The 24,729-nt window shown below is 49.0% G+C and overlaps 1 protein-coding gene across 4 annotated transcripts in view; it reads right to left on the bottom strand.

Moving 5' to 3' along the window:
• CACNA1A (calcium voltage-gated channel subunit alpha1 A) overlaps positions 1-24,729 on the bottom strand; it is a 285,647-nt gene that overhangs the window by 98,079 nt on the left and 162,839 nt on the right. For all 4 annotated transcript variants that reach the window (XM_036302813.1, XM_036302811.1, XM_036302810.1 and 1 more), the window contains 7 exons: positions 21,860-21,951; positions 19,352-19,504; positions 15,144-15,337; positions 4,178-4,281; positions 2,707-2,822; positions 1,520-1,576; positions 340-432 (listed from right to left, as the gene is read on the bottom strand). In XM_036302813.1, the coding sequence (XP_036158706.1) occupies positions 340-432; positions 1,520-1,576; positions 2,707-2,822; positions 4,178-4,281; positions 15,144-15,337; positions 19,352-19,504; positions 21,860-21,951 (809 nt within the window). The remainder of the gene's footprint in view (positions 1-339; positions 433-1,519; positions 1,577-2,706; positions 2,823-4,177; positions 4,282-15,143; positions 15,338-19,351; positions 19,505-21,859; positions 21,952-24,729) is intronic.

Raw genomic sequence — 24,729 nt, 5'->3', positions numbered from 1 at the left:
ACAACTGGGCACCTAATAAGAGCAGCCACTTAATGAGTAGTAACGAATAATATTATCATAACGAATAATGAATGAATAATAATATCATGAAAATGAATGAATAATGTCAGGCAACATTATTGGGAGCTTATTTTTTTGCCTGGTGCTGTTCTAAATGCTTACTGTGGATCATTTAGTCTAATCCTCCCAACAATATTAGAAGGCAGGCACTGCTGTTACTCCCATCATCATATCTGCCCAGGACACACAGGTACGAAGGACCCAAACCCCGAGCAACCTGGTGCCCAAGCCTTCAGCTCCCACCTCCCGGGCGATCAGCGATAAACAGGAGGGACTCACCCACAGAGGCGATGTCGGCGAGCTGATCCTCCGCCTCCTCGGGGTTGAGCAGGTCTGTCTTGCTCTTCTTTATGGTGGCTCTCCGCAGAGCTCCAACAATGGAAACATGGCAAGAGAAAAAGACGTGACCCTTTTTGCGACAGCAACGACATCCACCGAGTGTTTCCTCGCGGCCAGGCTCTCTGCCAGGGACATTCTAGGTGGCACTGGAGCTCACCCTCGTGGCAGTCCAGTTCGGTGGGAAGTAACAGGATGCCCATTTTACAGATGTGCAGACTGAGACTCAGGGAGGTCGCATGGGTACTCAAGGGTAAAGGTGAGAAATCAAGTCTTGTTCAGTCTAAGTCTGGGATCTCAGCCACGGGATCCCCTCTAGGGGCTCTGGGATATACAGGGACTCCTATGAAGACAGTCTACCCCTTGACTTTATAATACCTGCCAGGCAGGTTGGGACTGTGGACGCCCTGCCCTCCCTCAGTATTTAGTCTTCACTGCCCCAGAGCTCTCCAGGGGACAATGAGTTGAGGCATTAATTTCTAATAAAGTGACTTAGTCAACCCCATGGGTAATCGCCTCCCTTCCCCCCAAATAGTAAAATCCAGTTTGTAACTTATGGGATGGAATCCCAGCTCCTTTGCTTCCTTCTTACTCCTGGTATTTCCAATAAAAACTTGTTCCATCTGCTGAACTTCTAACGCAGGAGACAACTGTCCTTAACTTACAGTAAGCTGGATTCTTGGTGAAATTATCATTAATTTTTTTTAATTTAGCAAACACAAAGGGTGCTGACCCCTAGCCGGGCACTGCTCCAGGTCTTCTAGTTGGAAGAATCGATGTGACCCTTATCAACCACCCAGTGCAGTAGGTGTTATTATGGTCATGCCCATTGTGTAGATGAGAAAAAAGGAGGCACAAAGCAGAAGAGGCTGGGCACATGGCTAAGGCAGAAAGGGGAGGCCAGAAGGTGCGGACTCTGCCGTGGTCCTGAAATCCCCAAGGAAGCAGATCTCTGCCATTCCCTGTATCTTCCTGACCCTGACCCTGACCCTCACCCAATCTCATGTTCGTTCTTGGCATCACCCGGACCCTGAACATCCATCCCCTGGAGGCCCCTAGGACCACGTGGCCTGTCCCCCCATCTCCCCTGAGACCCACCCCGAGCCAGGTTCACAAGAGTTACCATCAAAGGGATGCCTCTGCTCCCCGTCAGTTTCATCCTCGGCGAGGATCACCTCTTCTGGGGAGGAAGAGCACACAGTTAAGCTCCAGTGTCCGGAGGACTCTTCGGGGATGGGGCCCCTCGGACAGAGAGGAGAAGGGTCTGCCCGACCACTTCCCCTGGCCGATGGCGACAGCGCCATCAGCCGGGAATGTGCTCTCAGTTATTTCTGACTCCCAGCCTCACTTCAGCGAAAGTAGCAATCGCCCAATCATCCCCACCTCCCTCCAGACAAAAACCAACAGCCTCCCACAGCTCCTAAGGCTTTGCCTGATCCAGGCGGTAACCTCCCTGTCTTCCTCTCCTCCCACTCTCCCCTTTTGCTTGGCTCCAGCCACACTGGCTTCCTTGCTCTGACTCCACTCTGCTCCTCACCCAGGGCCGTTGCACTTGCTGTTCCCTCTGCCTGGAACCCCCTCTTTAGACGGCCACATGCTTCCTTCTTCATTCCCTTCAGGTCTCTGCTCCGATGTCACCTCCTCGGGGAGACCCTCTCTGATCACTTGCCTCCTCTGACCGTTTTCTGCCTCCTGCCCGGCTTTACTTTTCTTCCTAGCATTTGGTAGCACCCCACATTACGTGTCTTGGTTTATTTTCTGTCTCTTTCCCTAGAACGTAAGAGCCCTGGGGGCAGGATTGGGTCTGTGTTGTTCACTGCAGCATCTTTAGTGCCTAGAATAGCGCCTGGCACACAGTGGGTGCCGCTTAAGTGTTTTTTGAATGGCTGAGCAAATAAACGTGCTCACTGTGTGCCAGGCGCTGCTCTTCCTAGGTGACTTGGCTTGGATTACCTCATTGAATCCCCCAACAGCCCGATGAGCTAGGTACCATCACCATCTTTGTTCAACAGCCAAGGAAACGGAGGTCTGGGGAAGCAGGGTGCGTTGCTAGGAGGTGGGAGAGCTGGGATGCAAACCAAAGTCTGGTTTGAGAGCTTGCTACCACACGCGAAGTCCTATCCTGGCTTTATCCCAGAAGTTTTACTATCTTATTCTGGATTCTTGTTGCTAAAAATTGGAACTACCAGTCTAGCCCTCTTTCTCCTCCCATCACGACCCTTCCCTCATCCATCTCCAAATTGCATGCATGGCAGAGTGCCCCCTGGCCCGGGATGTCGGTGCCTGGGCCCCAAGATGAAAGGGCCTCACCTGCTTTCGAGATCCACTCCATGTACCCGTTGAGCTCTCGTTCGATCTGCTGCTGCCGCCTCAGCTTCAGAAAAGCCCGCCGGTTTTCCACCCGCTCCCTTTCTTTGGCAAACTCCCTGCAGGAGCACAAAACGCGCACACACACACACACACACACACACACACACAGAGCCAGAGTTGGCTGTTTCAGAAATTTTAGGGAGTGTAAGTTTCTGGAGGGCAGAGGATTTTAACAAGTGGAGTTGGGTCTTCCGGGAGAAAACTCGGAATATTCTAGGAATGGGTATCTGCCGGCTTCCAAGCAACTGCACGGAGCCGGAGGAAAAAGCAAACCATAAATCAGCTATGCCAACCACTGCTGGCTGCATACTCTACCCTCCTTCTCCATAGTCTTGGCTTCGGAGTATGTTCATGAGACAACGAGCTGATGATTTCACCAGCAGCCTCACTTCCCAGGTAAGGCCCCACCCCATCCTGTTTCCTCTTTCCTCTTCCTGTTTGGAAGTAGGATGACCATCTTGTGAATGAAACTGAAAGACTCCGGTAAGGATGTCAGAGTAGAAATCTAGAAGGAACTGAAGTCCCTGATGGCACCAAGGAGCCACCAAACCAGTCCCAGACTTCTTGTTGGTAAGAAAACTGAAACTCATTTATGATTAAACCAAAGAATTCAATCCTGGGGATATGGAACAATCCTATATAATAAAAGCCTAAGATGCTAAGTGTCCGATCCTTCATTTGACTGTTCGACCAGTCGCTATGATGCACACTGACCACCAGGGGGATCCAGCTGATCGGGACTGGGTGAGATGGGCCGGACACGCTCTGGAGTCCTCCCGCGGTCCCTCCTGTGGTCCCTCTCTGGCCCCGATCATGCACTGGTGGGGTCCCTCAGCCTGGCCTGGATGTTGGAAACCAGCTCTCCAACATCCCCCGAGGGGTCCCGGATTGTGAGATGGCACAGGCCAGGCCAGACTGAATCCATACACCGGGCCTCTAGTATGTATCATAAAAATGCATGTTTGACTATAGGCTACAATTTTATATTTGGAAAACAGAGGAAGGGGAAACCCAACCTATTGTGTTTTTTTTTTAAAGGTAAATTATAGAAAGTAAAATTCTATAGAATTTTCTTGTGTTGTAGGTCTGAAACATTTGGGCAAACCTTCCGAATGAGAGGTCTGCATTGGAAGAAGCTCCCCTTTCCCTGGAAGAGGTAGCTCAATGCCGGGGACACAATGTGGTGAGTCAAGTCTGGGCTGGATTTCAGCCCCCCAGGAGTCCCTTCACGGGGTTCCCCTAGCTCTGCACAACCCACACACCTATGCATGGCTTGCGAATCACTGTCTGGCTAACCCAAAGCAAGGGAAGAGTGGTCCCTGCCTGGAAGGAATGAAAGCAAAGCTTTGATGGCCCCTCCCTGGGAAGAAGATGACAAGGAGAGCAGGATGGGGGAGCAGCAAAGACTTACCCCGACAGCACACCCAGCACGAGGTTCAGCATAAAAAAGGAGCCAATGATGATGAGGGGGATGAAGTACAACCAGTTCCAAGTGTTCCCTGAGGCATCGTTGCTCTGTGGGAGGTGAGGAGGGAAGGCAGGTGAACACCGAGTTGGACTCAGGTCTGACTGGACAGGTTGGGGTGGGGGGACTCCTGGTTCTCCTGGGGCTGTATTTCCCAAATGTCTTTAACCCGTGGAGTTCTGGAGCTCTGGAAGCCCAGAGAGGTAAATGGAGCACAGGACGGACCATTCGGGGGAACCCAGAGGTACCACTGGAAGGACCAAGTCCCCTCCTAACCATGTAGAACTCATAGGACCTACAAACCAGCACCACACCCAGAAGACTCCAGGCGAAGGGAAAGACAAAGCCTGTCGAAATGAACCCCTGGTTCCTTCCTTCTCCCCTGACACAGTCCCTCTCCCCTTAGTGGAGGTGCGCGATGGCGGGGTCTGACGGCCAGTTTACATCACCAAGCCGGACAGCAGGGCGGTGAGCCTTTTCCTCGAGTGTTTCTCTCCTCTATTTCCTGCTTCCTCACTGTCAGCTACAGAAACATTCCTGGAAGCACCCAGCTCAACTTTCAACGTGGGAGAAGTCCACAGATAGAACATTCTCCTCTGATATGTAGAAGAGAACACTGTGGCAAGAAGAAAGTGAGAGCGAGGCAGGAAAAACAAGGAGAGCGAGAGAGAGACCCAGCATTTACAGAGTCCTTGCTGGGTAGTAGGGAGTCTTCCAAGCACATTACTTACATTAGCTCATTTAATCATTTAATCTTCATGATACCTCTATCTTATCATCATGCCCATTTTACAAGTGAGGAAACTGAAGCTCGGAAAGACAAAACTGCCAGCCCAAGGTCACAGAGCTAGACAGTGGATGAGGGATTTGAACCAGGCGACCAGGCCCCAGAGCCCGTGGACTTAACCTCTGAGCTGAGGAAGCCTCAGCTGCAGCAGCCAGAGGAGGGGGAGCTGATGGGTAACCAGCTCTGGGGCATTTGCAGAATGTGGGGCTCCCACACGTGGCTTTAAAAGCTCATCTTGAAAAGCACATTCAGTGCTGCTGTTGCCCAGCAGAAAGGCTAACATGAGAAAGACTAAGCAGTTCACGTTCCTGGCTACAAATAATTACCACCTGGAGAATGTCCAAGTAATACAGATGGCCAGGTGCCTGCCCAGAGAATTTGATAACTGGTCTCTGAATATCTATATTTCAAAAAAATCAATTTTATTGAGGTATAATTTATATACAGTAAAAGGCACCCATTTTATTTATTTTTTAGACACTTTTAAGTTTTTTATTAAGTACTCATTCCCATGGATTGTTTTTTAAAACATTTTTTAATTGATTTTTTTTAGAGAGAGAGGAAGGGAGGGGGACAGAGAGATAGAAACATCGAAGAAAGAGCAACATCATCAATTGGCTGCCTCCTCCACACCCCCCACAGAGGATTAAGCCCGCAACCTGGGCGTGTGCCCTGACTAGGAATTGAACAGCAGCCTCTTGGTTTCTGGGTCAACGCTCAACCATTGAGCTACACCAGCCAGGCAAAAGGCACCCATTTTAAGTGTACACTCCAGTGCGTTATGACACATTTACATGTAGCCACAAATCCACACCACAAAGCATCCCTCAAGCCCCTCTGCGATGAGTCTTCACCTCCACACTTAGACACCGAGTAATCTGCTTTCTCTCTGTATAGATTAGTTTTGCTCCCTCTAGAGCAGTGATGGCGAACCTACAACACGCGTGTCAGAGGTGACACGAGAACTCATTTTTTTGTTTGATTTTTCTTTGTTAAATGGCATTTAAATATATAAAATAAATATAAAAAACATAAGTCTTTGTTTTACTATGGTTGCAAATATCAAAAAATTTCTATCTGTGACACGGCACCAGAGTTAAGTTAGGGTTTTTCAAAATGCTGACACGCTGAGCTCAAAAAGGTTTGCCATCACTGCTCTAGAGTTTCATCTGAATGACATCATACTGTACATATGCCAGTGCTGGCTTCTTTCACTCAGCACAATGCCTTGAAGTGTGTAGCAGTAGCTTGTTACTATGTCAATGCATGGATGTGCTGCAACCTGTGTATCCATTCCGCTCCTGGTGGACACTGGTCATTTCTGTTTTGTGGCTTCCATGCATCTCCCTCTCTCTCTAATCTCCTTAAGTATTCTGATGTGCTGCCAGGGCTGAGAGTGAGAACCACTGATACACCAGGGAAGAACTTTTCACGGGGAGAGAATGCCCGCTCCCTCTCTTTTGGAGTGACTGTCTTTCTGCAGAAGTGTCAACAGGCACTTTATATATGGAATCCTATTTTAAAGAGCTGCTGTGTAAAGGGAGCAAGCTTATAGAAGAGGCAACATTTCTATAGGGTCCCCCATCTGTCATGGGTTCAGTCTGGGGGATTGTTAATTGGGGAATTTGTGCTTATGCAGAGATGCACCTGAACATAGTCACTCTGCCAGCCCAACAGCACATTCCCCTGTAACTAACTCGATGTATATTAAATTTATTCAAATTAAAAAAAAAATTGAAAGACTGACATTGCCATGTTGTTACCAAATCACTTCCCAAAATTCAGGTTCATGTGCCTGATGTGCTAGGAGGCCAAAACATAAATACTGGCGCTTGGCAATAGAGAAAAGTTTATTCTATTTAGCCAAAGCGAGAGGACAGGAGAGCAAGATCTCTCAAATTCACCCCCCCCCCCAAAGCAAAAGTAGGCAGTGTTCATGCAGCTGGGGAGAAGGCGAGGGGGAGTTCCAGGGAGCTGAGAGAGAATCTGTTTCTCTAGTCATTGATAAGGCTTTTGTGTATCAGACTCCTAAGCGTCAGCAGCTGGTTGCAACTTTCTTAAAGGCATTAACTCCTTCTGCAAAACAAACTTATAAATTCTCCTGTGGCCCTGGAGTTATCTCCTGCTTGACAAAAATCAGTGCATCAGAAACACAGAATTATACTGTGAGAACAAGGGGTGCTCCATCGAAGAACTGAGGTTCCGCAAAGTATCTCAGGATTGTGCACCATGACGTTGTCTTTAAAGCACAGACTAGACATGTGGCTATGGCCACTGCCCAGCGGTTCTCCACCCGTGGGTCGCGGCCCCTTTGGCGGTCAAATGACCCTTTCACAGGGGTCGCCTAAGACCATCCTGCATATCAGGTATTTACATGACGCTTCATAACAGTAGCAACATTAGAGTTACGAAGTAGCAACGAAAATTATTTTGTGGTTGGGTCACAATATGAGGAACTGTATTAAAGGGCCAGAAGGTTGAGAACCACTGGTTTAAGCTCTCATTGTTTTGTGCTTAACTAGTTATAGTTTCCTATTTTCTCAGGCAAAGTGTACTTTTATGCATTTCTCCTGGAACCCTTGTTGCAGGCAGCTCTCAGAACATGACTAACATGCTTTCTTTCTTTTTTTTTTTTTTTTTAATATATTTTATTGATTTTTTACAGAGAGGAAAGGAGAGAGATAGAGAGTCAGAAATATCGATGAGAGAGAAACATCGATCAGCCGCCTCCTGCACATCCCCCACTGGGGATGTGCCCGCAACCCAGGTACATGCCCTTGACCAGAATCGAACCTGGGACCTTTCAGTCCGCAGGCCGACGCTCTATCCACTGAGCCAAACCGGTTTTGGCTAACATGCTTTCTTTTTTTCTTTTCTTTTCTTTTTTTAAAAATATATTTTATTGATTTTTTATAGGGAGAAAGGGAGAGAGATAGAGTGTTAGAAACATCAATGAGAGAGAAACATCGATCAGCTGCCTCCTGCACATCCCCCACTGGGGATGTGCCCGCAACCCAGGTACATGCCCTTGACCGGAATCGAACCTGGGACCCTTTAGTCCGCAGGCCGACGCTCTATCCACCGAGCCAAACCGGTTTCGGCCATGCTTTCTTTTTTTTATTTTTAATCTTTTGTTAATCCTCACACAAGGATATTTTTCCATTGATTTTTGAAAGAATGGAAGAGAGAGGGGAAGACACAGAGAAATATCTATGTGAGAAAAACACATCGATTGGTTGCCTCCTGCACAAGGCCCTAGTACGTGCCCTTGACCAGAATGGACACTCTAGCCACTGAGCCAAACCAGCTAGGGACTAACATGCGCTCTTAATCTTTGACTATAAGCTATGTGACAACCGGAACAACTGAAACATTTAGTTAAAGCCTGTACCTATGTTCTAACTAAGAATTTCATTACTGAATTCTAGCTGCCAAAAATATCAGGGACATTAAAATCACAAGGGGCTCAGCTACAAATGCTCCTTTTTCATTGTAAGTCCCTAAATCTTGAGGGATAGAAGTGTTCACTGGTTTGCCATGTAGTAAGTTACCACAAATTTCGGGGGATGATACTTTGTCTTATGTAGGAAAAGAGGTGCCATGAAGTTTCCTTGAAGACATCAGCCCAGTATCTGTGTTCTCGTCACCTTGGCAAACAGTTATTTGGGAAAACAAGGTTGCTTAGGCCCAGCCCAAAGTTCATTTTGCCTGGTTTTATTTTTTTTAAATTTTTTTAAGAAAATATATTTTATTGATTTTTTACAGAGAGGAAGGGAGAGGGATAGAGGATTAGAAACATCAGTGAGAGAGAAACATCGATCAGCTGCCTCCTGCACACTCCCTACTGGGGATATGCCCGCAACCAAGGTACATGCCCTTGATCGGAATCTAACCTGGGACCCTGGAGTCCGCAGGCCGACGCTTTATCCGCTGAGCCAAACCGGTTAGGGCTTGCCTGGTTTTAACATTCCAAGATCTGAGGTATAAGACCGGCAAGGCAGTTCCCCTGGCATGTTAGCTCTGGTTCCACTTTCAAGTGGCTCCATTTACATGACTGTTCACAGTAATTAAGATCTTTGACTAAGATTTTTTCTTGAAAGCATTGCTGATCAATCATCAGAGAACAGCATGATCAGTAATGTAAAGCGTCATCGGTCTTTTACTGTCAGGTGGGTCTAGGGCAGACCTGGGACCCTCCTGTGCTGCCGATGGGAGGGTAAAACACGGTGTAAGAGTGTCCTTCCCCCAGATTCCTGCCTGACGCCTCCCTCACTTCCTTCAGGTCTCTGCTTAAATGTCCCCTTCTCAGGGAGGCCTTCCCTGATGGCCCTTTATACTTGCACCCTTCATGTCTAATCCCATCTCCTGCTCTATCTCCCCTCCTCCCTCCCCCCCTTTAGTGCATCTCCTTATTTATTTCTCCTGCATGCTTCCGTTTCCCCAGTGGGAACATCAGTTCACAAGGGCCAGGGACTTTTGTCCCTGCTGCATTCCCTAATGCCAGGCAGGCAGGCAGTGTTCAATAAATGCCTGATGAATAGCCGAACGAGAGGTGAGTCGAAGCCCCCTACACAGCGCAAATCCTCAATCCCAAGACATGGTCCCTCCTCCTCCACCATCTGCTTTTCTCTCCCGGGGGGGCTGGGGTTCTGCTGCCTGATTTTAGAGACACTCGTTCTCTTCCAATTCCAGCTCTAATGATTCACGTCCATGCTCTGGGTGCAATCACTGAGGAAGAAGTTGGCAGGGTTTTTAATGTGGGAGGTGGGCTTTCCCTGGGTTTGCTCAGGAGCAAAGTGGGAAATACATTTCCCAAACGGCCGTTCTGTGACAGCCGAGAATGTGGGGGATACAGCTGCCCGTCCTGTGTCTCCTCTACTGGGGCAGCTCAGGGTGGGCTGTGCGTGAGTCTGGGTGCCGTGAGGAGGAAAAGGCTGGGAAACCTGCTCACTTGTCAAAACCATTCATAGTATCGAGAAGGATGTGCTCTCAAGACCGTCTTGTCTTTATTCCAAAAGCTTGAAAGAGGGCCATTGCCTGGAACGCCTTTTCCCATTAGTACCGTCACCACACATTTCCGCGGATGTGGCTGGATGGTCCTTCCTGGTCTTCCTGTGGACAGCTGAGGGCCACATGGTAAGTGGTGGCCAATGAGGAGTGAGTGGAAATACCTGTATCACTTCTGGACCAGAACACTGACCTGCCCGTGTGGGACCCTCTGGGACTCGCTTTGCTTTTAGGGCAGCAAGTGGAAATGTCCTATGTGGTGGCTGCTCCAATCATTAGGGGGGTCCCAAGTGGCCACGGTAAGCAGAGCCCCCTTCTCCTTCACTGGCAACTCTGGGGGATGTTTGTTTCTGCAGCATAATCTAGCTTCCCTGACTTATACACCCTGGCATCTCCTTAGTTTGCTTCAGGTATTTCTCCAATATCACTTTCTCACTGACCCTTATATGGATCTCAAATGGCTGGTGGGGGAAAAAAGACATCTCCTGTACATCTGATGGAGAAATTGGTACCCAAAAAGGTAAAGTTCAAGATTACAGTCTGGCCAGCATGGCTCAGTGGTTGAGCATTGACCTACGAATCAGGAGGTCACGGCTCGATTCCCAGTCAGGAAATGTGCCCTGGTTGCTGGCTCGATCCCCAGTGTGGGACGTGCAGGAGGCAGCCGATCAATGATTCTATCTCATCATTGATGTTTCTCTCCCCCCCCGCCCGCTTCCTCTGTGAAATCAATTAAAAAAAAAAAAATATATATATGGTTACAATGAGCTAGTTATTTCTGTTCACTGAGCCTCTGCCTGGAGCCCAATTTTCCCTATATCTTGGCTTGGTTGATTCCTCCTCATCACTCAACCTTAAACTCCAAGGAACCCCACTCAGAGAAACCTTCCCAGACTTCCCAGGCAAAAGGTTTTCCCCTCTATTCAGCACAACCAAGCATCTCATTCTCTTTCCAGCATGTTTCCCACACTGAATCAGTCGTCGATTTATGCATTTACTTTTTTACAGATTCTTTGCTCCCTAAAACACCAGCTCCCCAGTGCCCAGAACAGGACGTGGCACACAGTAGTTGCTCACTGTTGGTTGCATGGGGAATGCACGTCAACCTTAGGTGCCTGAGGGTGGATTGTTTAAATAATACTAATGACTGGGAAATGTATTTATCTCTCCTTCCAACGATCAGGCTGTATTCCCGGGAATTGAGAGGCAGGTGGGACAGCCACGGTCGCTTTCATAGAACCCTTTGAGCTGACAAAACACCCCTTGATTCCTACGACTGCCACACTTAGTGGATGGGGAAACGGAGGCTGAGAGAGGCAGTGTATTTGCCTGGTTCACAAGGAGTGTGGATGGCACGGCTGGGGCTAGACCTGTTATTCTGGCCTATAAATGACTTTTTTCCTATCTCACCCCTTGGCTGTGCTTACATAGTACTTTATGTTTATAACAATTGGCCCATGAGAGCCTTAAAGGAGAGGGGAGGTACTGATTCATTCCAGCACTGCCAGTGCCTAGCGTGGCGCCTGGTGCTTAGCAAGCGCTCGATAAATACTCGTCAAACAAATTAATGGCCGAGTCCCAGTAAAATCCTTAAGTGCCTTCTGTTTTATGGTTTATTTCCCTCTGATTTTTTTAAAGCATGGTTCATTCAGGAAAAATATAAAGGATGTAAAAAGAACACCAAAAACTCAGCTCAGGAGAACACCCAATACCACAGCACATGGAATAAAAATGGGGTGGATTTGATGGGGAAAGAGATAAAGGCCCACAGTGGCCACGAGGAAGGCTGCATGTCACGGTTTATACCCGTTATAGGTCATGTAATGACTGTTAAATATATTTGAGTCCTCCTTTCCCCATTTATTTTCAAAACTGTCCCGGTTTGAACGATACATTATAGTGTCTCTGCCTGTGCGATACCTGTCACCATCTTTGGACTCACCAGCTCCCTCTTGCCCTCACTCACTCCCTTCCAGCCACATGGGCCGTTTTGGGGCTCCTTACAAATGCCAAGCTCACTCCTGCCTCAGGACCTTTGCACTGGCGGTTCTGTTGGCCTCAGTCTCTCTACTCTTATGTACATGCATAGCTCCTCCTCATCTCCTTCAGGTCTTGTTAGAACTGCAACCTCGCACCTTGACGATCCACAACCCCTCTACTGTTTTATTTTTCTCCTGAACTTTAATCATTTTCTGACACAGGAGTTGGCAAACTACAGCCACCTGTTTTGTAAATTAAGATTTTTGTTGTCACACACCCAAGCCCATTCATGATGTATTTTCTCTGTGGCTGATATTATGCTTAGACAGAAGGTTGAGTAGTTGCAACAGAGATTGCATGGCCCACGGAGCCTGAACTATTTAAGGTATTATCTGCCCTTTTTAAATAAAAACAAATATATAAAAATATGTATCTCTTAATTATCTTATTGACTGCCTGCTTCCCCCACTAAAATGTCAACTTCCCTCAAACAGGGATTCTGCCTCCTCTGTTCTCTGCATATACTGGGTGCCTGGAGGAGTGCCCGCACACAGGATGCACTCAATGAAGGCTTGTTGAATGAAAATGTCATCTACAGTCCCCCCAAATCTGATGCTTTGCTATTGGCCAAAATGAACAGCTACAAATGAAAAAGGGCTTAGGGCAAGATCAACTTCAACCATTAGCAATCATTTGTCAAGGGGCATCCTATATAGTAAAAGGCTAATATGCAAATTGACTGAACGGCACAATGACTGGTCGCTATGATGTGCACTGGTCATCAGGGGGCAGACACTCAACGCAGGAGCTGCCCCCTGGAGGTCAGTGCGCTCCCACAGGGGGAGCACCGCTCAGCCAGAAGCCTGGTTCACGCGGGGAGCGGGCCTAAGCTGTCAGTCAGACATCCCCTGAGGGCTCAAGGACTGTGAGAGGGTGCAGGCCAGGCTGAGGGACCACCCCCCAAGTGCATGAATTTCATGCACTGGGCCTCTAGTGTGTTTATAATCACCAACTACAACACCATTTTGTTGCCTTCTTAATTAACATTAATGGAGAAATAAATAGTGAGAGAAACACAGGAAATCACAGAGAGGTGAGAAAGAGGAGAAGGTGAAGGAGGAGGAGGAGGAGGAGAGAGAGACAGGGACAGAGAGATGGACACACACACTACGTTCTCGGTGTCTCTTCTATTTTTTTTTAAAAATATTTTTATTGACTTCAGAGAGGAAGGGAGATGGAGAAAGAGATAGAAACATCAATGATGAGAGAGAATCACTGATAGGCTGCTTCCTGCACGTCCCCAACTGAGGATTGAGCCCACAGCCTGGGCATGAGGCTTTGACCGGAATCAAACCCAGGACCCTTCAGTCCGCAGGCCGATGCTCTATCCACTGAGCCAAACCGGCTGGGGCTTGGTGTCTCTTCTTATAAAGGCACTAATCCCACTGCGAGGACCCACCTGTCACCTAAACTGTCCCCTCCTCTGAGGGTTTCTAGGCCCAGGGACTGAAGAAGTCACCTGTGAGAGTCCCTTAGTCTCAACTGTTGTTGTTGGTGGTGGTGGGGGGAACCCTGGGGACTCCTGAGGATAGAATTCAAGGAGCCTGTGAATGTGAAGAGAACAAAGTTAATCCTTCACTTTCCAAATTTCCATAGGAGATGGGCATTTTCTTCCACTATGAAGGGAAGCAGCGTTCTGGACAGAACCGCGACGCTTGTCACCACCCCGTGCCTTTCACAATGACCATCGTCAAAAACACGAGACAAGTGATGGCGAGGACGTGGAGAAAAGGAACCCTCGTGCACTGTTGGTGGGGCTGGGCTGTAAGTTGATTCAGCAACTATGGAAAACAGTAGTTCCTCAAAAATTAAAAATAGAACTACCATATGATCCAGTAATTACAGTTCTGGATATTTATTCAAAGGAAATGAAAACACTACATTGAAGAGATATCTACACCCCCATGTTCATTGCAGCATTATTCAAAATAGTCAAGACATGGAGGCAACCTAAGTACCCGCCAATGAATAGATGGGAAAAAAAAATGTCACACACACACACACACACACACACACACACACACACACACACACACACGCCGTGGAATACTATTCAGCCATAAGAAAAGGAAATCCTGCAAGTTGGAACAATGTGGATGAAGCTTGCGGGCTTTACACTGAGTGAAATAAACCAGAGAAAGACTAATCCTGTATGATCTCACCTACACTGGAGTCAAAAGAAACCAAACTCTTAGACAAAGAGATCAGATTTGTGGTTACCAAGAGGCAGGAGAGAGGGAGCTGGGTGAAGCTGGTCCAAGATACAAACCTCCAGACAAGATGTAATGTACAACTCTAGATGCGGTGACTCCAGTCATCACTCCTGTCTGGGACACCGGGAAGTTGCTAAGAGAGCGGATCCTAACAGTACTCATCGCAGGAAAAACAACCATTTTCTGGGTAACTATATGAGGTGATGGGTGTTAACCAAACTTACTGTGGTCATCAGTTTACAAAAGATGTAAGTCCAGTCATTATGCTGCACACCTCACACGCTAGCGTCAGATGTCACTGAGACCTCAGGAAAACTGAAAACGAAACCCCAAACCTGAGGTGGGCTCTTCTGCTCCCAATCTTCTCTCTTTTCTGTTCCAGACTTTAGTGAGAGTTTAAAGAAATGACTTATTTACAAGTTAAACCAACAGATTTGCTCAAAGCAAGTTGCCATAAACCTTCAAATAGTAAAAAATAAAAAAAAAGAAAGCAAGAAAGAATAAAAAGAAAAGAAAGAAAAAAATATATCTGCGAAGCACAATGGACAAAGTGCAATAAAGCAAGGTGAAGTGCCTGTATTAAAACATCTAAAATTATATTGAAACACCTGCACAGTGAAAAAGTATTCAACATCCGTGTGCCCTCTGGATTCCCACGTCCCGAGGGGCCTTCCCTACTTAAGAGCTCTGAGGATGACCAATCCCCGCTCCCCGCCCCCGCCCCCGCCCATCCTCAAAGTCTTGCTCTTCTGCAAACATGTTGAGTTGTCCCTGGGCTGCCTCCTTGGCTCAGGGTCCCCCCACTGCAGCCTCAGGAGTTGGCTGGTCCCGGGGGGGCCACCTCCCTCCAGCCCTCATCACTCACGTTGTAGAGGAGGTCAGTCCACCCTTCCATGGTGATGCACTGGAAAACAGTCAGCACTGCAAACAGGATGTTGTCGAACTGAGTGATCCCGTTGTTGGGCCCTTCCCAGTAGGGCTGGCATCTGGTCCCATTGGGGCAGGTGCGGGCGGGTTCCTCTGTCCCACATGGAGCTGGGGACTCACTCTGAATGTCGTCTGTGAAAGGGAAGGGAGAAAAGTCAGGAGAAGCCTGGGGAAAAGCTCCAAGAACAGGGGCCCAGGAAGATGCAATGCTGTTGGAAAAAAAAAAAGGGTTATTGGGATGAATTTATCAATTATGTTAAAAGCAAACCCAGCACTTGCCTTCGTTGATCTATTCATTGTTTTCTATTTCATGAACTTCTTCTCTAAGCTTTATTGCTTTCCCTACATTTTTCAGATGAATTAACTTCCTTTAAAGCTATAAACTGCTCTGTAAGTGTGGCTTTAGCTGCACCTCGTAAATTCTGTCATGTGTCATCATTGTTCAGGTGAAACATTTGGCAGTTTCCACTATTATTTCTTCTTTGACCCAGGGATAACCAAGAAGTATTTCTCTTAAAAAAAAAAAACTTGTCAGTGATATGTAAAATAGAGTAGTATAACGAACTCCCATGTATCTTTCACCAATTTCAACATTTATCAATTCAGGGCCACTCTTGTTTCATCTATATCCCCTTCCCACACTTTGCCTTGCCACTAGAATATTTTTAAAGAAAATCTCAGACATCCTGTTATTTCACCCACAAATAACCATGTCTCCTAATTTCCAGACACATTTAGAATGGTCTTTTTTGTTACCGATTTCCAGCTTAATTGCATTGTGGCTAGTGGATACGTTCTGTATTATTCAGTCTTTTGAAATCTGTCAAGATGTGCTCGATGGTCCCGAATACAGTCAACTTTGGTAAATGTGCTGTGTGCATTGTGAGCTAGTTGGGTGCGGTGTTCTCCAGACTCCATTAGGGCAAGTGGTCCATCACACGGTGTTATCCTCTGTAGCCTGATTTTTTTTTTTCTTGAGATGTGCTGGGCTCAGGGAGCTGTTCTGGGGGCGATGAAGGCCAGTACACACAGTACTTACTCTGAGGCACAGGAGCTAAGCTTTCTCCCCACAAAGCAGGAGGCAGATTGTGAAAATGCCACCAGTAGAGAGACACGTGCGAAAGGATGAGCCTTTTGCTAGAAACCAAAGACAGCTCTCGGCTAAGTGGGGTTGGGGCTGACAGTCGGGTCTAAATTCTGAGGAGCTGATCGGGAGGGAGAGATGCCTGTGTGAGCACCTGCAGCCAGTGGAGCACACGTCCTGGGCGTGTCCCCAGCGGACCAGAGCGGCAGACGGGAGAGGACCCTATTCAGGGAGTGACGTTTCTGAAGGTTTTCAGGGAGTGACATTCTCCACCAAGAAAACAGCTGAGTGTGCAAACTCAAGCTTCCCACTAAATGAAAACTCAGCTCAGTGCATGTGCTCCCGGCTGTGTGCACCAGGCCCCAGCCTCCACGCAGCACAGGGACATATACCAGCAGTGAACGCAGGCATCTCATTGGCCTTTGAAGCTGAGTTAAACAGAAACTCGAAGTTCTGCAAACTAACGCCCACAACTCTCAGAAGTGTCACTAGTTTAAGGCGCTGGGAACGCCTTCCCATTCACCCTGGACCTGGTGGAGGGGCTATGGTTTAAACATAAGGCTCAGGGCAGGGCGAAAAAAAAATCATGGGCTCCTATAGGAAATGAGAACCAGTTTGTTGGGAAGGTTGCCTCTGCTGGGAACCTTCTGCCTTCACCCTGTGCCCAAGTCTGGCTCCGTTCCTACCCGTGTTACCCCACTGACCACTGGTCCCTCCTCGTCCTCAGGGCTGCAGTAGCTCTCGCATGTTCATAGCATGGGGATAACATCTTGCTTTCATTTTCGTTACTATGAATTGGTTGCAAAGGAGGGCTCTTGTCTCCTTAAACTATTTTGGAAGCTGTTGGAAAGCGGGTAGAATTCCACTTTATCTTTCTGTTTCTTTTCTTGTTTTTAAAAAATTAGGACTTGTTTCTTTTTTAAAAAAAATATATTTTATTGTTTTTTTACAGAGAGGAAGGGAGAGGGATAGAGAGTTAGAAACATCGATCAGCTGCCTCCTGCACACTCCCTACTGGGGATGTGCCCGCAACCAATGTACATGTCCTTGACCGGAATCGAACCTAGGACCCTTGAGTCCGCAGGCCGACGCTCTATCCGCTGAGCCAAGTCGGATAGGGCTCTCTTTGTGTTTCTGTGAGCATTTAGCACGGTGCTGGACGCATGGGAACCGGGCTCCTGATGACAAAGAAATGCAACGGAAAACCTGTCTATCTTTAGCGGCTCTGCCCAGTGGCGTTCTTGATCCCGATCCCCCTCAACTTCCTGCCTCCCTTCGTGAAACACGTGGAGCGCTGCTTCTGGAAAACCAACCGTCCAGAGTCTGAGGAGTTTGGTTATAAATATATTTTAAAATTAACCTGCTGCCTGGGTTTCTGTATATATCTGTCTCTTACTCACACGCCTTATAATTTTCATCGTGAGCTCCTCAGTCATCTTCCTAAACGGAGGCTCCCCACCTCTGGGGGCCCCTCCCACGCCTGTCCCCTCACAACCCCACTCAGACCCAAGCCCAAGTCACGTGTCTTCTTGGCTGGAAAGGAAAAAAAAAAGCCAACAAAGTGACCAAACCTAGGACCCAGATGTCCTGGTTTCTCTGCTCCTGGCTGCTTTTTCCGGGGGGCCCTGCCCTGCATCTCTCCTCGAATTCCCGCCTGGTGACGAGGCCAGGCGCAGAAATAGCTCTGCCTCAATTAACACCTTCTTCATCGGGGAAAGAAATAATTAGGACATCCCATATTGAGCGAACTTCACAAGCTCAGGAGAGAAGGAGACAGGAGGAGCAAGAAGAAAAAAAAAGGAAAAAAAAGCATCTCAAATAAGCCTTTCCTCCTGGGGTTTCCTTTCCCCTGGGGAGGGGGCTGAGCCGCGTGGGGGTCACGGCAGAGCAGGTGGGTGGGAAGGCTCTCCAGGGCAGAACCTTCTCCCAGCAAGACCTGCCTACAACCTCTCTCCTTCCTACGCGGGGTCTCTTTCGGGTCCACCGTCACTCTGTCCATTCCTTCAATTCATGGAGCCCCGGACCCAGGACTAGTGTTGCCATCCAGCCCGTTTGCGCTGGGACAGCCAGTGGTCCAAATCCTGACACACAGGCTTCCCTCCGTATCCCGTTCCAGGTGGTTCTTGGTAGCAGGGGATTTAACGGAAAATATATCTGGAAGCTATTGGGTCTCCGAGTGTGTGGATAGTGGGGACACTGCCCTGCCACATTAATGACTCAGAGCTGAGTCCCGGGGCAGGGGGGCCCTCCTGGCTTTCCTCCTGCCGGCCCCACACCCATTCTTCTTGCCCCAGCCACTGAGGGGCTGACACTGACACAGCGTGGACGGAGAGGGCCCAGGACCTGGTTCTGACGGGTCAGTGCCAGGACTCCCAGCTGGAGTGTTTGAGGCACATGCGGAAGTCACCCCTGTTCTCCTTCTGCAGGTCACCACCCAGAAAGCAACAAGACCCCTGGCCTGGGGCCCTTCCTCTTCCTGCTTTGGGACTCAGCGTGGGCTGTGGGCACTGCCAGGGAATTTGGCAGAGGCGGCCGGCACCCTGTCCGTATCCTGTTGCCACCTGCCCTGCCTGCTCCCACCCGAAAACACCTTCATGCCCACCTGGGAGCCGTCCTCACCAGTGATGGCCAGAAGTCAGTGAACAAGTGCCCAGCTCCCTCGCTCCTCAGGGGCACGGCGCTGAGCTGTGTGTCCTCTGCTGTCCCCCCAAGGTGCCCAATGGGACCGAGCCCCGGTTGCCCACAGTGGGAATCTGCTTGGTAACAGCCCTTTACGAGATGTCTTCCCTTCCCTGACTTCCACACGCCCCCGACGGCACTTCCTGGGACCACGTCCCAAATAAACCACTGACGCCTGGGACAGCTTCTGGGAGACCCCAAAGCAAGGCCCTGGCAACAACAAGATCTGGGGTGCTGCTATGCCCCCCGTCTTGCCTGCAGTGCATCTGGAAGCTTCCCGGAGAAGCGAACCCTGCAGAGCCCTCCCAGGAGCTTGTCCCCCGGGGGAGGAAAATACACGGGAGCAGGTCGGGGAAAAAACACATTACGAGGTTCGGACCTACCTGTCCCCTCTTCAAAGCAGGTGGTATGAAATTTTCCCATATAAAATTCTAACCCTATGATTGCAAAAATAAGGATTGCAAAAAATAGGAGAAGGCCGATCTGCAGCAAGGGGATCATCGCCTTCATGATCGACTTCAGGACGACTTGTAAACCTGGGGAGACAAGGAGAGATGCCCCATGGCCGTGAGCAGTTACCCAGGAGCTCCTCCCGCCCCCCCCATGCTTCCGAGGGAACCCAGAGCCCACGGGAGGCTGGGGATGGTTGATGGTGAAGAAAGGACACACAGAGGCTCCTCATTATTATAATAGGAACAATTCCCCTTAATTCTTAAAAGCACTTATTTTAAAAAAGTATTTGCTATATGCTGTGTCATTTGATGAACCTGTGGGCTAAAAGGAGTGGAAATCCATTGCTTTCTGAGCCATGGCCCAGGTGCTGGGTGGCTCTCTCAGAGTGGGGCGCCTTTTACTCATTTATTTCCCCCACCAACAAGGGCCTCTTTTCCTCATTTGTGCCAAGGCACCATGCAGACAAGTAGCAACTCTGCACGGGCAAGCAGTCGGCCTCCCAGTTCCAATCCAGAGAAACCAGACATAATTTCCCTGGCTTCTAGCACAAGCCCGCCACGCGGTGGGCGCACGTGTAAAATGATCCCCGTTTGCAGAGGTGGGAGCGAGGCACAGAGAGTTGTTGTGATTCACCCAAGGGCGTGAGAAACAACAGAGCCGGGATTCAAACCCAGGTCTGAGTGGTGTCAGAGCCCATGTTTGTGACCACTGGGCTATCTATTAGGAAAGTCTGTGGTTAAAAATAGGGTTCCAGCATATAACCTGGGACTTGCTTCTTGATGAGAGAACTTTGCACGGCCCAGATCAGCACCTCCTGGCAGGTGGAGACCTTAGCACGAGAGGGACACTGTCGAGATGGTCCAAGGGGACTATGCTACCCCAAGGGGTCCAAAATGGAAGGCGATGCTAATGGAGGCAGCGTGGCACTGTGGGCCAAGCCAGAACCCCTCTGCTGTGGGGGCATCCGCCCTCCAGCTGCTGCGAGGATTGGCTGCTAAGGGCTTCCAGCTCCCCTCCTCTTCACAGGGTTGCCCTTGGTTATAAAGAGATGCCTTACCTGGGAGACTGTTGCTGCCCCACCTCCCACCCCCAACAATTGACCAGAGAGTACAAAAGGCCAGCCTCCTTGCCTCACAAGGGAGGACAACCCTGGTGCTATTCACACTCCATTCCCTCATCCCCTCCCTCCTGACGGCCCCCTCCCCCCATAAAGAAGGGGCACCTGAACACCTAAGTCTGCTCTGAGCGGGCCAGACAGCCCTAGTCATCTACTTGCTAGCAATGTGACCTTGAACAAGTCAAGTAGCCCAAATGGGCATGACAACCGTGCCTCCCTCCCACAATTAAATGAGGGAGTTCATACCTAGCAAAGCCCCTGACATGTCAGACTCCTGTTAGTGTTAGCTTGGGATGGCTCTTAATTTAAAATGATGTAGGCACCTGCTGGGACCCTGCAGCCACCTGGCTAGAAGTGCCTTCGTTCTACAAGGAGACCCTGCTGGTCGTCTTCTGGGAAATCCTACGCTTTAAATCTGGATGGCAATGAACCTGAAGAACGACACCAATGACCATGGTGACAGCAAGAGAACCCACATCACAGGCTTGTTATGAGGATAAATGAGTTTAAAAATGGCAAATACTTAGAACAGTGCCTGGCACATAGTAACTGAGGCCGTAGGACAGAGAAAGGCCAGCTCAGTGTTTGTTTGGTTTTTGCAGCTGAACATAATCCTGACCCTGAATATTGCAGCCACCGCCAGAGGCTGGAGGAGAAGAATGAGAAAGCAGGGCGGAACGAGAATGGACTTCGGGGCTGGCCACCAAAAAGCTGCAGTAACTCAGGTGAGCAGTTTAACCTTTCTGCGTCTCAGCCTTTGCATCTGTAAAACGGGTTTATGGGGTGATTACAATCATGAACTAAAATAATGCATTTAAAGCTCTTTGGGCAGTGCCTGGTACACCACACAGGCATTCAAGAAACGGGAATGGTTACTGCCACCAGGGTTACTGCCCAGGCGTGGGGCCGCGCTTGCCAACTCCTGGTTCTGCCACTTCGCAGCCACGGCACCCTGATCAAAGCATTCAGCCGCCCTGGGCCTGCTCCCCCATCTGTAACATGGAGATTTCAGGACTAGCAGCTTCGTAGGGCTGCGAGTGCTGAATGAGATAATGTGTGGCACTTAGTGTGGCTCCTGGGAGACGGCAGACACGCCACAAATGGGGGCTGTGGTTATGGATGAGGCTCCTGGCCTGCTTTCAGGAGCTCACCCAGACCCGAAGCCAGGTTCCTGAGGGTTCCCTGGGGAGCTTCGCCTAAGCGGAGGCTGCCCCGACACAGGGTAGGGCAGCACCCGGGGGCCCCTCCTGAGATGCAGGGGGGAAACCGACGACTCCAGGGCCCTGAGCAGACCCCTTGCCAGGATCGGAAACTCACGCACTTGGGATTCCAGACACCAGCTTGAGCGGTCGCAGCACTCGAACTGCCCTCAGCGTCCGTAGGTCAAACTCTGTCCCAACTGTCGCCAAGATGCTGGAAGAAAGAGACCAGAGTGGAGAACAGAGGGTGGGTTTCAGGGTCAGGGTCAGACAGGTGGGCGGGGTGCTCGGGGTTTGGTGTTGTCAGTTACTGGCTGGGTGACCACAGGCAGGTGACGTTACCATTGCGGGGCCTCAGTTCTGTCACCTGTAAAAACAGTGTTAATGTTGCCGGCTTCACGGGATAACACGTGATTTTTGACCCCAAACAGGTGGGTGGTTGATGAAAATAAATGCTGGAGTAGGAGGAATGGAATGTGGTGGGGTGATGATCAATACATTTCACAGCCACCATTAGAATGGACTGGGGGGAGCCTGGGGGCACTGGGGGAGAGATGGGAGAGTGGCAGAGCCTTTAGGGGCTTGGTGCTCTTTACCAACTGGCAGGAAAGCAGTTCAGTATTAATAGCCCGGACTAGCCCTAACCGGTTTGCTCAGTGGATAGAGCGTCAGCCTGCGGACACAAGGGTCCCAGGTTCAATTCCGGTCAAGGGCATGTACCTTGGTTGCGGGCACATCCCCAGTAGGGAGTGTGCGGGAGGCAGCTGATCGATGTTTCTCTCTCATTGATGTTTCTAACTCTCTATCCCTTTCCCTTCCTCTCTGTAAAAATCAATAAAATATATTTTTAAAAAACAGCCCGGACTACATGGGTTCAAATCCTAGTTCTGCCACTTCCCAGCTGGGTGACTTTGGGCAAGTCACTTCCCTGCTCCCTGCCTCAGTTTCCCCCTTCGTATAATGCGATGGCAGTACCTCAGAGTACAGTACTCAACACTACACTTCAAACAACAGTACACCGCAAAGGGTTGTGAGGATTAAACGAATTGATAGTTGCAAAGTGGTTGGCACCGTGCCCGGGACACAGGAAGCTACTCGTAAATAAATGGAAGAATGAGCAAACCAAGAAGAGGTGTGGCCCTGATGGTGTGGACCAGCTGGCACTGGCTCTAGAAAGCAGCCACAGGCCCCTAGTCTCAGGTCAAAATGCGTCACTCTTGCAAATACAGGTAAGACAAGCCTTCTGTAGGCCCCTGCCCCACCTGGAAAGACTCCCACCTACTAAGACCTCATTTGTAAAAGTGTTACTGCTGAGAAAAGGGGTCCCACAGCAGGTCCTCCTAAGGCTCCCTGGGGAACCTCCCTGACCTGTTTCCTGAACGAGTCCATTTCCAAGGTAAGTGATGTAGAATGAGGTACCACGGAGCCACTCAGCAGAAAAGTGTCACCATCACTTCAGATGATGGACAAGAGATGCTGGAAACCAGTGGAGGGTGGCTAAGCAAATAATTTGAAGGTGTCATCAGTCTTTGCCAGGGGTCTGGACCTTACCACTTGGGCCTGTAACAACCAGTACCTGCATCTCTTTGACTGAGAGCTTTTTCCAAAACTGAGACTGGCCCCTATGGGAGCAGCCCGCAACCAGAGACTGCTGGGAGTAGGTGGATCAATTCCCAGACTTCCTCACCTCTTATTCCAAACGGCTCTAAGATGTGTTCCCAAGAGGGATTGATCCCAGCTGCCCACCAGAATCACCTGCCCATCAACACTTCCTGGGGTCACCTCCCAGACGAACTACTCGTACCTAAATCCTTGTTTCAGGATCTATTCTGAGGTACCCCAAGACAGGGGTTGTTCCCAACTTTTTTTCAAAACTACTCCTAGAGCAGAGATGGCATTTTAGATTGGACAGACCTATTTTTCCACCATCAACAAATGTGCATCTGAGTATGTCCTATGTGCCAGGCAGTGCAACACACAAGACTCTCCCTGCCCCATGGAGCTGATACAGAAGAAAAATGTTTAACAAGAAAATGGACACAATGAATGAACCCACCACTGGTATGATGCATTCTTAGAAAGAGCCAGAAGGCAACGGCTCTGACAGCACACAGCAGGTCACAGTAACTAGTCTGGGACCCAGGGAGGATCCGTCTCAAGCTGAAGCCTCATGGATGATGATGAGGAATCTGGTCAGTAGGGGAAGAACTTTCTAGACTAAGGGAATGGCTGAGACAGAGAACATGGGTGGGAAGAAGCTCAGTAAATTCAAGGAACGAGATGGTGCCATGAAGCTGGAGCATAGGAGGGAGCCATGCCATACAACCCCAAATAACTTCCAATTCAATTTACTCTATTTTTCTCTTCCTCTACCAATGTTGTCATATTCCTTTGAGTTCCTCAAACACCATTCTATTTCGACATCTCACTTTCTCCCCCTCTTGACAGATAGTTGGTTAGAGTGTGCAGAGCAAATGACAGGCATCATTTGAGTCTTCATTGAATTCACAAACATTAGCTGAGTACCTACAACATGCTGGGTTCTGTCCTGTCCTGGAGACAGAGATTCTGGGGGGGGAGGGGAGCACCAAGAATAAACCCAACAAATATGCTGGGTGTCAGGGTGATGAGCACGAGGGAGAAAAGCAATGCAGGGAGGGGGGAAGGGAACATCAGCGACACGGGGCAGAATGAGGGGGGTAATGACATGAACGTCAGCTGGGGAGAGCAATGGTTCTTTACCATCTGGCAAGGAAGTAACTCAGTGATAAGAATGCCCAGGAGAACTTCACTAAGAGCTGCGTGTGAAATTTGTAATTTTCTAGCAGCCACATTATGAGAGTAAAAAAATTTAAAAAGCATGTGAAATTAATTTTAATAACATGGTTTCTTTAACCCAGTCTATCCAAAGCATTATCATTTCAACAGGCAATCAACATGAAATATTTATTAATAATACAATTTATACATTATTTTCTTTGGAGGAAGCCTT

This window comes from Myotis myotis, unplaced genomic scaffold, assembly GCF_014108235.1.
Source record: "Myotis myotis isolate mMyoMyo1 unplaced genomic scaffold, mMyoMyo1.p scaffold_m19_p_33, whole genome shotgun sequence".
Taxonomy (NCBI): domain Eukaryota; kingdom Metazoa; phylum Chordata; class Mammalia; order Chiroptera; family Vespertilionidae; genus Myotis; species Myotis myotis.
This window is presented reverse-complemented; position numbering and strand designations above follow the sequence as displayed.